Below are 12,017 nucleotides of genomic sequence, written 5' to 3'. Positions count from 1 at the left end.
GTCCTCCATTGCCAGCCCCCCGATAGCAATCTGTTTGATATCTAGCGCATCATCCGGCGAGAACATATCATCGACTATGGCCTGGTTCCAAGCATCTCCGGTCTCAACCATTGGGTCGGCCACCTTAGTTATACCCTGCACAAAGATAGCTCCAAGTGGCTTCATACTACCGCTTCTCGGCAACCCGAGTTCTGTCTTCCTCATCGCCTCTGATAAGAATCGCCGAGGATTTGCGGCAGTTAACCATCAGGCCTGAGGCCGCCCCAAAAGCTTCCAGCATCGCCCGGACAGCAGACAGGTCCGAGGGCGTTGGCCTGACGAAGAGCGCAAAACACCGTCCGCGTAGATTGATAGCCTCTGGGTACTGGAGATCCCACTATACAAACTGATCACCCCCATCTCCGTGGCCTTGTTGATCAACGCGGTCAGCACATCCATGGCGATAACAAACAACATTGGCGAAATTAGGTCACCCTGTCTCAGCCCGCAAACTTGGAGAATCTTCTGGCCCGGCACTCCATTCACAACAACCTTTTTTTTTTGAGCTTCATTCACAACAACCTTGGTACTAGCAGATTGTAGCAGCGCCATCATCCGTGATGTCCATCTTTGGCCAAAGCCCTTGGTATGTTGAAAGCGGAGGATCAAGATCCTTGGATACAAGAAGGTCCCTCAGCATACTATTGGTTGGTCCACAGGGAGTAGTACAAGAAGACCCTTGAATAGTCGCACGCACCCCCACCGGCCACACTGCTGCGTATCTCCGTCCAAGATTTTTGAGCTGCCATATGCACAAACATAACAGCTCAGGGCCCCTCTCCTCTTCTCCGATCAGTGTGAGGCAACTATTCATGCCATGTGACCTTGCTGAGAACCAACTGATTTACATGCACCCCCGAAAGAAGAAAAGAAAAATACCACCACAAAACAAAACAACGCCATGATTGATTGACAAACAGCGGGCAGTGCCCCCGAAGCCCAGTAGGCGCAGCAGTGCGGAGACCATATCGAGATCTACAAACGGCACACACACTGCATGGCTGCCATTCTCATCAGGGTGACTGACGACTGCAACAGTTATCACAACTAAGATCTTCGCACAACTAGATGTCATTTCGTCGGCTGATACACAAAAGAAGAGCTAACTCTGAGCTCAATATACTAGTAAACCTATTGGCATTCCTACTATACACCAGGACAAGGTAGCAGCAAAAGCTTTGGGCCTACGATTACTCAAAAGCAGAGGAGGGAATAATACATAATTGAGTTGCTAAGGGAAGGGGTGAGCATTAATATCGGTTAGAGATGCTCTTCTTGTCTCGGTCCCAGGCAGCCCTCAAAGCGTCATAAGATTGTTGTTTCCTTCCAACCACTCGCTGTGAATCTTGCCGGGCTGGGCTGCTGTAGTCCTGATAATGCTGTTGCTCATTTGCCTTTCGCCAGCTCCTGCTCGCAGAATCACTACTTGGGGCCGAAACGGAGATGGAATCGACAACCATGTCGCCCTCGAGCAAGCGAAGAACCTAAAAGAAAGATATGGAAAAACGGTACAAATTGGCAAAATTTAGTTTCCCAACAGGCATTTACACAAAATAACTGAAGGTCGAGCCCAGAAAGAACTTACATGAGACATGCGAGGCCTTGAATGAGGATCACGTCGTATGCACAGGTTTGCAGCATGCAACATGCAACGGACCTCATTTTCGCTGTATCGGTCCCCCAAGCATGGGTCTATGAGCTCGTCGACTGCATTATCCTCCAAGAGATGGCGTGCCTATCACACATAAAAACTTCATTAATACTCATTAATACTCATTAATACTCCAATCACACACAGTTTTGACATAGCAGCACTAGCATTGTAGCCAACTCTGAAATCCTTGAGCATAAGTTTTATTAGTCAAAAAGACTTGATTGCGATTTCGCAACAAAAACTATGACAACTTGCAAGAAGATGGAGGCCATAGACCATATATCATTAACACCAACCTTAAGCGTGCTAACTATGCAAAAAGGAGTCGTCTTACAAAGAAACTCACCCATTCAGTTAAAAACTGCTGGCCCTTAGGTCGGTTAATGTCAACAGCCTTGCGCCCAGTGACAAGTTCTACCAACACGACACCAAAACTGTATACATCAGCCTTCTCTGTTATTTGTCCACTCTGCGCATACTCTGGTGCCAGATAACTGCAGCGAGTCGCTAAGAATCATTGAGTGCTCCAAATTACTTAAGGTGACAAATTATTGGAAATTCCAGTACATACCCAAATGTGCCGATGACTCTTGTTTCAACACCCATGTCTCCATCGGGTTGCCATCGTGCTAGACCAAAATCTCCAACCTATCAGAACGTGATTGAAAACATACAACCCTGTCAGGAAATTATATGCTTGGTGGCCATGCATAATATAAGACTGGATATTGGCATAATTAAAAAAAGGTGTCTGTAAGATAATTCTGGGGAAGTTAAACAGAAAGTATTGCAATTTAGTCAAATTTACACAAGACAAGACGCTATTATGGTCTAGAAAAGTGTAGTTACAAGATAGGCCAACCCAATTAAGTATACAGAATGGCTTCATCCATCAGGCACACAAATTTAACATCATATCTGGAAAGACGTTCAATGCAATCCCAGAGGACAAATGCCAATTAGTAAATTCCAATAGTGCAGTCCATACCAGAGGTTCAAAATCATGTGTGACAAGGATGTTGTTTGGTCTCATGTCCCGATGGATAATGCAGCCAACTCTGCATTCCTCATGTAGATACCGCAACCCTCGAGCAGCGCCAACAGCAATCTTTTGTCTAGCTGCCCATTCCAGTGTGTCTTTATTATTGCGACCTGAAAGATATTTCACAAACAGCTTAACAGGTAAACAAACATAGATTTATTGCAATATCACTAACTTTTGCTTGCTACTGGTAAAAGGCAGAACAACAATATGCATGTAATGAATACTAAGTGCAATAGTGAGCCTGCAGACTGGAAAATGTGTCTATACAGACATGCAAGAGAGAGAGAAAATCATACCATAAAGATGTGAGTCCAAGGATCCATTGCAGATGTACTCATAAACCAATAAACGCCTCCTTTCCTCAACACAAAAACCAATGAGCATTACAACATTACGGTGTTGTGCACAACTCAGAACTTCCACCTCTGAGCAAAATTCAACATCACCCTGGGAACTAGCAAGCTTATGTTGCTTGACAGCAATTGCCTGACCATCAGGAAGGACGCCTCGATGAACAGATCCAAATCCACCTTCAGCCAGGAAATTTGCCTGGGAGAAACCACCGGTTGCAAGTTCAAGTTCAGCGTAACTAAACCACCGAGGAGGTTTCCCAAACACAGGAGCCTTGTGCTGACATATCGAACACAATGGAGGCGGCCCAGGAGGTGCGCTCCTTGCTAACGAGACAGCGTCCCTGACATTTCCTCTAAAGTTTAAGTCTGATCTGCTTCTCATAGAACTTATTTCATGCAAAAGATCTAACTTGGAGATCTTCTCAAGCAAAGTATCTGCAGTTGGGGTGCGAGTTTTTCGTGGTGGTTTTGAGGATGCAGATCCCTGTAGAATGTCGACCATCCATGGCTGAAGCGAGAAGGTTGCTGAGGGACTCAATATTTCACTGTCGGTATCAGAAATATTGACATCCGAATGCTGGATCTTATCCTTTGTTGCTTGTACCTCTTTCTTTAGAGAAACAGTTGTTTCAGAAGCACAAAATGGGGAAGTCCCTGGATCTGAACTTGAGACTGAGGATGTTCCCGCTTCGGTACTTCCAAAAGGCGTCTCTAAGTCTGGGCTGCTATTAGGTGTTACAGCTGGTCCTCGAACTGAACTTCGCGGCTCCTTTACATCAGTTGCTGTTTTACCAACAGAACTATCCAACACTGCTGGAAGTGAACAGGATCCTTTGGACTCTTTATCAGGAGATCCCATAAGATTCAGACGGAGAACTTTAGGCTGAGAACGCTTCATGACAACAATGTTGCACTGTAACTCTTCCATGCAACGCTTCTCTTCATGCTTCAACTCCCTAAGAGCAGCAGCATGGGCAGCTAAGCAAAGAGAAAACACAAGATACCTGAACGTACAAAAGAAAATTACAGTAGTAAGTGTTGATCATTACTTATCTAGCACAACCCAGCTTGCTTGTGCTCGCTTAGATTCAGCAGCTACGACACCAGGAGGAGATCCAGAAACAACCTTAACCTTAACATTTATCTGCACAAATGAGAATCGTCATAAAAAAGATTGCAGTGTGTGATAGGAGTCAAGAAAACATGTACAGAAGCATTAACAGTGATCCTGATTAGCCTGCTGGCTACCGATTGTTATTCTGTCACTTAATCAATAAAGCTCCCATTTCCACCGGACAAAAAAAACATGTACAGAAGCATGTACAAACCTTGCTTGCATCATAAACATCATGAAGTTTGAGCATCATTTGCGAACACAGCTCTGAGACATCTGACTTCTGATCAAACATGGTCTTATGGCCACTTGCGCAATCTCCCGCAAATAGAGGAAAGCCCCAGAATTTCCTGCCTGAAAGAGGGAAACCATAGTGCATTGAAGCCGCTACCACAAAATTCAAAACTCAACCCAGAACTCGTGGAAGCTACTGGACAAAGTGCAGCAACTTCAGTGATCATGGTAACAGAAGAGTTTAGAGACCAATTATGGCAACCCATATATGCATTTAGCTGTGCAACTAATGTGCATATAGGATGCACTATTATAGCTAAGCCCCCAAAACAACACCGCGGTACAACAAAAGCACAAAACTGCATTTGCGAAGGACGGATAGGATTGCAAGGAAAGGAAACAATACCAGAGCTCTGTGCCGGGATGACAACGAGTAGTATGATGCTGCCGCCGGGCTGCACGACGTGCGTCAAAGCCCAGACGATGGCTGTCTTGGAGATCTCCCTAATGGCAGCACGCACCGCCACCACCACCTTCTCCTCGGCAGCAGCAGCCGGTGCGCCCTTGTCGGCCACGGCCTTCCCCTTCCTCTGCTGCAACAGCAGCTGCTGGTGCTTGATAGAGCTCGCCATCACCTCCTCTCCGGCGATGCCTACAAATCAAGAAGCTCCCTCTAAACAGCTGAACCACGGAAGTGCTGGCCAAACCCAAGAAGCAAACAAGTAGGAGTAATAATGCCTAGTACAAACAACGCAACAACCAGCACCAAGTGCTTAAATGCAAATGAGATAGGAGGAGCCACTGACAGTTGCCAGCGGCGTTGGACACCGAACTCTGTTCACAGAACCAAAAGGCAGCCAAAGACCAGTAAAGATGGCGGCAAGGCAGTAAAAAGGAGACGGCCTTTCCCCCTCAACTGGGTCCCGGATTCTCGACGACCAAGCTGCTGCGGATTGAGAGAAAGATCGCCCACTTTATGGCTGGCCGCAGAGCGGGCGCCACTGCCGCCTGTGAATGTCCTCGCCGCCACTGTAGCCGGAATAGGGACACCGGGAAGGGGAGAGAGCCCAGCTCCAGCTCGCTCTCGCTGTCTGGGATGAGACGACGAGGTGACCCCGCCTCCCCGTTGCGCCAAACCGGTCAGATTGCACAGTGCCGCCTCGTCCTCCCAGCCTACACGGTTCCCAGCACGCCGTAGGAATCCCCAAATCATTGAAAAATCGTTCGAATCTTCGCACAGATCTCGCCGCGCTCTCCGCCTCGAAATCGGCCTCCACGACCACGAGTGGGACAAAACGGAGTCAATTTCTACGGAAATTTCCCCATTCCATATGCAAGCAGATCTCCGACGCGATATTTGACTCGCATTGCCTTCCATAAACGAACACCTACCCTTCCCAAATACCCGGGAAACTTGCCCGCCATACCAGGGCGGAGTTCGGGGGCATCTGAACCGACGCGAATCGAAGCTATCATCAAAAACGAAAACGACAGCTCAATCAAAATGGGGGGAAGAGAAGAGACCCACCGAGAAGAGAAGACGAGGAGCGCCCGGCCCGGCCCGGCCCGCTGCCGGAGAAGACGACGAAGAGGAAGCTCCGCCTCGCGCGCTGCCGCCCCCTCCTACGACCTGGGTACGATGCGAAACCTAGGGCGCTATAGTGCCGTACGCGTGGGAGCGGGAGCGGGAGCGGGGGCGGGTGGAGGCGGTGGCCATTAAAGAGCCAAGGAGCGCAAGCAATTAAACCTCCATTGCTGTGCGTGACGCTAACCTCTTCAGGCTTCAGTTCCTACTAGTGGTACCGTCGTTCGCCGTCCAGGGGGAGGCTACCCGTTCTACCCTTCAGGCTTGGTCGCATTAACGGCACTGCCACTCGAATGCAACGCGTTTGAAAACCGGTCGCCGTCGCCGGCCATCTGATTGGGATCGGACGGCCGAGGAGTCTCGCAGGATTGAATGCGGCTCAGGGTGCTGTCTCGTGAGCAGACGGTCCCTGCTTCCAGGTGGGGACCACGCGACAGTGTCGGGCAGTGCACGGCCCCGGTGTGGCCCCGGTGCACGAGGAGGGCGCTGACATGGTCCTGGTGGGCCATCGCCGTCGCCTCCTTCCTACTCCTACTACAGGGTTGATCTGATTTCTGAACTTTTGCTGCAGTTTGGCGGAAAATTTCTCAACCTTTTTACAGGCTTTTCTTCCCTTGGATGGATGCAGCAACGCAACCTGTTTTTTTGTGTTTATTATGTGTTGTACTTTCCGTTGCGATGTGATGTGAGAGCAGTGGTACTATCGACGAACGGATGCTATGGGTTAAAACTAGTAAAAGGTGACAAGGCTCTGGGTTAAAACCCTTTTTACGTACTCTTATCTACTCAGGTGCAAAACGTTTTTGCCTTGGCCATTCGACTGGAAGAAAATGAAAACATGAGATGAAGACCCAGGTAGATTGTTTTTACTCCGTAGATGATATCACTACACTGCAGGAATATTAATACTACATATCAAAGTTGTCATCAAAGTTGTATTAGAGCTGTGTTATTTAATTTGAATCAGAGAGAGTATTATTATCTAAGTGAGCATGCAAAGAGCCGTGTACCGTTGGCGACGCCCAAAAGATGATTGCAACCCAACAGTTTGGCTATGTACGTGTCGTTTTAACAATCCAATTATCTACCTATGTGTCAGCGTGTATACTGTGTGCACTATATATATGTACAAGAAAATATGATAAGCTTCGGCTGCCCTTTGAAACGTACTTCCTTCATTTCAAAATAGATGACTCAACTTTATATTAACTATAGTACAAAATTATTTTGAAACAAAGGGAGTACCGCTGATGTCCCAGTAAGTGGTACCGATTGTACGCTCGCAGACAATTCTGTGGCCCTCCAATCCGTAGTAGGTGTGTAGGTACGTGCAGTTAACAATCCGTATTAAATCAAGAATCATGATAGGTGTATTCTTTATTTTTTGCGATAAACATGATAGGTGTATTCTTGTCTGTCTTGTAACACTACTTTGCACATTAAACGTATAATACGTGTCCTCACCAAACCCAACACTAAAGAGCCATCTGCGCAATACGTATACAACATCCAGAAGAAATACTCACTATCCTTTCAAATTAAATACTCACTATATATACATCTGGGCCCATCATGCCTTGATCAGCAAACATAGTGGAGCTGGTCCTGGTGGCTGGAACCCTAGCCGTCGAGAGGCCATCTTTCAGCGCCGTCCTCCGGCGCAGCGGCGGTGCGAGGAATTCAATCATGTGTAGTCAATTGAATCTTGTGTAGTCAGGAGTATGCATTTTTAAGATTTTTTGCATGATGTTTATTTGTTGTAGAACGTTTTTTTACAAAAAAGATGTGTAGTCAATGGACTACACAGCTCATGTGTGGGTTCGCCACTGCTCCGGCGGCTCCCCTCTGCCGGCAACCTCGGCCGTCGGTGGTAAGGGGGGTCGCCGGATCCACGCGCGTGGGTCGTTTTTACTCCCTTGTAGTCTAGCTTTTTAGGATGTACATCGTCTTGGCTTCGGCGGCGACGATGACGGCGCTGAATAAAGATTATTCGGATCCTTCCCTGACGAGGTCATCGGTCCTATGGCTGGGGGTGGATTTGGAAACCAGTTTGTTCAAGTAAGGATGGCGTGGCGGCGGCAGCAGCCTTGTGGTGGACCTGTGTCCTCGGGCTCCGCCGCTGCGACATCGTTTGCTCAAGCGTCGGCGCGGAGCTTGGGAGGTAGTCCAGGAGCGGATGCAGATTGTGGTCTGTGTCGTGGTTCTAAGCCTAACAGTGATGTAGGGGGGTACGTATGGAGAGGCAGGATCTTAGCTGTGGAGAAGTTGTAAGCACGCAAGGTTTACGAGTTCAGGCCTTTCTCGGAGGAAGTAATAGCCCTACGTCTCGGAGCCCGGAGGCGGTCGACTGGATTATGCGTGTATGAGTTACAGAGGTGCGAACCCTTGTCTCGGAGGGGGGTTGGCTTATATAGAGTGCGCCAGGCCCCCGGCCAGCCCACGTTACCAAGAGTTCAATGTTCATTAAGGCGAGGCGTTACTGGTAACGCTAGTAATAAAGTGCTATGATGACCATAAAAAGCTATTTAATGACCGACCGTTAGCGTGCGGAGTGACTTTAGGTCTCCTGGCCGTCGAGTGGTTGGATCTTGGTCGAGTGATTGCTTCTTGGTCGAGTGTCTTCGAGTCTGTCGAGTGTCTTCGAGTCTGTCGAGTGGAACACCTTCAAGTCGATTGAAAGGTGATTTCTTCTAGAGATGTCCTCGGGTAGGGTAGGTAGGACAGGTCCATGACCCTACCCTAGGTACATAGCTTCATCATTAGCCCCCGAATGGATCGAGGTTTGAGTGGGGAAGGATTTGAGAGCTTCTCCGACTCGTTTTTCATGTCGTGAGCATATCTAGTTTCAGATCAACGGGCCTGAGTGATGGCAGCAACTTCCTTTCCAGTCGCCTTGATCCATTCTTAATTCCTCGTCGAGTGGGTTTCTTTACTTGTAAGGCTCCGAGTGATGGTGTTGAGGAGATCCTTGGTCTGACAAGTTATTCGCTGCCTGCGGATTTAGTGGGATCCGAATTTTGGGAAGCGCGCGGGACGGGGGAGGCCGCAGTAATTGGACAAGATAGAGCGGAGCCGCCTCGATCCCCGCGCCACCTTTTTCGCCACGTATCGCTCGTGCGGTCGTTGTGGGATTTGACAGGGCCGCCTGGGCCTACCCGTCAGCCACTCGGGAGCGGCCTGATATAAAGCGCCTGGACCGGAGTCCCCCGAGCAGTGCATCCCATTACCTCTTCTCTCCCTCACGTCCCTCCGCCGCGCTCGCTCTCGCCCTAACACCACCGCACCGCACGCGCCTCGCCGGCGACAATGGGGAGGGAGAAGACAGCGGCTCTGGAGCGGGCCAAGAAGGCGACGGTGAAGTCGAAGGGGAAGGCGACCAGCCGGGGCGGATCTTCCTCGCAGTCTGGCCTGCCGAAGGGCTAGATCCAGGGCGACTGGATCCACTCGAGGATCTGCCAAGACGACCTCGACGACTTGGCCGAAGGGGGGCTGATCCCCTATGACGCGGCGCGGCTTCCGGGGAAGGAATCCGAGCCGCAGCCTCGGGAGGGTGAGCGCGTTCTTCTTGCCACCCACGTCGACCGTGGGTTTTCCTTGCCTCCTCATCCTTTCTTCCGAGGGTTTCTGAACTTCTTTGGGGCTCAACTCCACCATTTTACCCCCAACTCAATCGTTTATCTTGCCGCGTTCATTTCCTTGTGTGAGAACTTCTTGGGTTGTCGACCTCACTGGGGTCTTTTCAAGCATATCTTCACTTGTCGCTCCCAGACAGTGAAAAGGGCTAATCCGAGTGACGAGAGGACCCAAGTGATCCAGATGTGTGGGGGTCTTGGCATCCAGACGAGGGGAAAAAGCTCCTTTCCGGCCATGATTCTCCCCGATTCAGTTCGCGGATGGCAGTTGACTTGGTTCTACTGCAAAGACCAGTCGACGCCATGGCAATCGACTGGCCTCCCTCCTTTTACCATGGACCGAGTGGAAAAACCCTCCCCTTTGAAGGTGCTCCCGGAGGAGAAGGAGCACGTGCAGGTGCTGGTCGACCGAGTGGTCCATCTTATTTGCGACGGGGTCACTGGTATGGATCTCTTGGAGGTCTTCCTTCAGTGGCGCATCCAGCCTCTCCAAGCCTGAGACCATCCGATGCGGATGTATTCGGGTCTTGAAGACTCCACTCGGATCCACCCGGAGGAGGTCGACGACGACACGCTGGAGAAGTGGCTGTCTAGCATTACCAGGAATAAGGACAATCCCAGGGGAGCCAGGAGAGTCCCTCCATTCGACCAGTCCCACGCACCCGAGCAGGTCTGATTCTGAGTTTTTGCTTGTAATCCGAGTTCACTCGCGCAGCCGTCTGTATTGCGTCGACTGACTTTGTTCTCCCTGCTTTCTTTCAGGCCATTATTGAAATGTATTCCATGCCCAACGGGGAGCAAGAGCAAGCTCTGGAAGGCAAGGCGAGTGGCGGCGAAAGCGGCGAGGGGGCTTCCGATGGTGAAGGGGACAGAGGGAGCGACGACTCAAGCGCTGGAGAAGAAGTCGAGTCGCCTCCTCGTAGGGAGAGGCGATCCAAGCTTGACCAAGAACGGCTGAGTGCTCGCGACAAGGCAACTGCTCCGGCTGGTCAGTCTTCAAAGCGCCCTCGGATCTCTTCACCAACCCCGACTGGGAAGGCGCCAAAGCACCCCAAAGTTGCAGAGCCGAAGACTCGGAAGGCGCTGCCAAAGATCAAGATCGATATCCCTATCACCTCCGCGTGAGTGTCTCTCCTTGTATTCACTCGACGCTCCGCGTTGTTTGTTTTTCTTGTTTTAACTGGACGAACTTTGGAATTGTTAGCGCTGCCACTTCCGGAACCTCAGCTTACAGGGATGATGATGAGGTGATGGAGGATGCGGTCACTTCTAATCCGGGTATGATTTCTGCCATACTATCTTTTTTTGGTCGATTCAATTGTATCGTGCATCACTGGGTGACGTGCTTTTGGCAATTTGAACCTTGCACAGCTCCCAACATTATTGACCTCCCTGATGATGAAGGAGAGCCCGAGAGGCCTTTGACAAGGAAGAACAGGCGAGCTCCTGCAAGCGGGGCGCTACAGACGACGCCGAGGGTGGAACCAGTTGTTCAGGACACTCGCGACGTCAATAGGGGTCCTGTTACCTTCGCTGAGCCGCTGTCGAGTGCTTTGCCTTCTTCATCAACTGCTCAGGCCCCTGTCGACCCGCCTTCAATTTTTGCGACCCATCGTGTCCCGGAGGACGAGGTGAATGCTGCTAGGGAAGCCATTCGTCAAGCGGGCATTATGATGGAGAAGATGAAGGTGGTGCGGGACGCTAGCCAAGCCGCCTATGATGCCAGCTCGGCCCTCCAGAGCAACGTTCAGGTTAGTTGGTTGCCACTTGTTCTGTTAGGATATGCTACCTGAAGATTCTTTCCGAAAATCTTTGCATCTGCACACCCACTGGGTGCGTCGATTGAATTCTTGGACTAGTGGGGGCACGCTGAGTGCACCCACTGGGTGTAGTCCCCGAGATTATGGTGGACTGCTGGCAGTCGACTGTAGTCTTAGTATTTTGTCGAATGTATAGTTTGTCTCTTCCACTCGATCTGGTCGAGTGGGATCAGAACCGGTGGGGGCACGCTGAGTGCACCCACTTGGTGTAGTCCCCGAGACTACGATGGACTGCTGGCAGTCGACTGTAGTCTGAGTTCTTTCTCTCTTTTTTTTGGACTCGACTTCGGCGGGCCAGTCGAGTGGGGTCAGAACCGGTGGGGGCACGCTAAGTGCACCCACTGGGTGTAGTCCCCGAGGCTATGGTGGACTGCTGGCAGTCGACCGTAGTCTTAGTATTTATTGCCTTTGTTGTTTTTCGCTGTAAAATAACTTCTCCCCTTTGACTTCAGAAATCTTGCGATCTTGGAGCTCGCTTTGCTGACTTGGAGAAGCAGGAGATTCAACTGAACCTTGATCTGGAGCTGGCCAGGATAGAGCT

General features: G+C 50.1%; 1 protein-coding gene across 1 annotated transcript; it reads right to left on the bottom strand.

Annotated features, from left to right (window-relative positions):
• Positions 1-1,013: 1,013 nt before the first annotated feature.
• On the bottom strand, positions 1,014-6,200 carry LOC119268329 (inactive protein kinase SELMODRAFT_444075-like). The gene is made up of 10 exons (XM_037549923.1): positions 5,968-6,200; positions 4,846-5,091; positions 4,420-4,559; positions 4,141-4,235; positions 3,035-4,047; positions 2,682-2,845; positions 2,265-2,341; positions 2,040-2,187; positions 1,625-1,774; positions 1,014-1,523 (listed from the first exon to the last, which is right to left on the bottom strand). The coding sequence occupies exons 2-10, from the start codon at positions 5,069-5,071 to the stop codon at positions 1,290-1,292; spliced, it is 2,247 nt and encodes a 748-aa protein (XP_037405820.1). The 5' UTR covers positions 5,072-5,091; positions 5,968-6,200; the 3' UTR covers positions 1,014-1,289.
• Between the last annotated feature and the right edge of the window lie 5,817 nt (positions 6,201-12,017).

This window comes from Triticum dicoccoides, chromosome 3A (genome assembly GCF_002162155.2).
Source record: "Triticum dicoccoides isolate Atlit2015 ecotype Zavitan chromosome 3A, WEW_v2.0, whole genome shotgun sequence".
In the NCBI taxonomy this organism is placed as follows: Eukaryota; Viridiplantae; Streptophyta; class Magnoliopsida; order Poales; family Poaceae; genus Triticum; species Triticum dicoccoides.
This window is presented reverse-complemented; position numbering and strand designations above follow the sequence as displayed.

Excerpts from the sequence above, each read along its gene's own strand:
- LOC119268329 (XM_037549923.1), bottom strand. The coding sequence starts at position 5,071 with ATGGCGAGCTCTATCAAGCACCAGCAGCTGCTGTTGCAGCAGAGGAAG. Across the intron at positions 4,236-4,419 it reads ATGTTTATGATGCAAGCAAG|ATAAATGTTAAGGTTAAGGT; the intron begins GTTTGTACATGC and ends TCATTTGTGCAG. Across the intron at positions 2,342-2,681 it reads CACATGATTTTGAACCTCTG|GTTGGAGATTTTGGTCTAGC; the intron begins GTATGGACTGCA and ends ACGTTCTGATAG.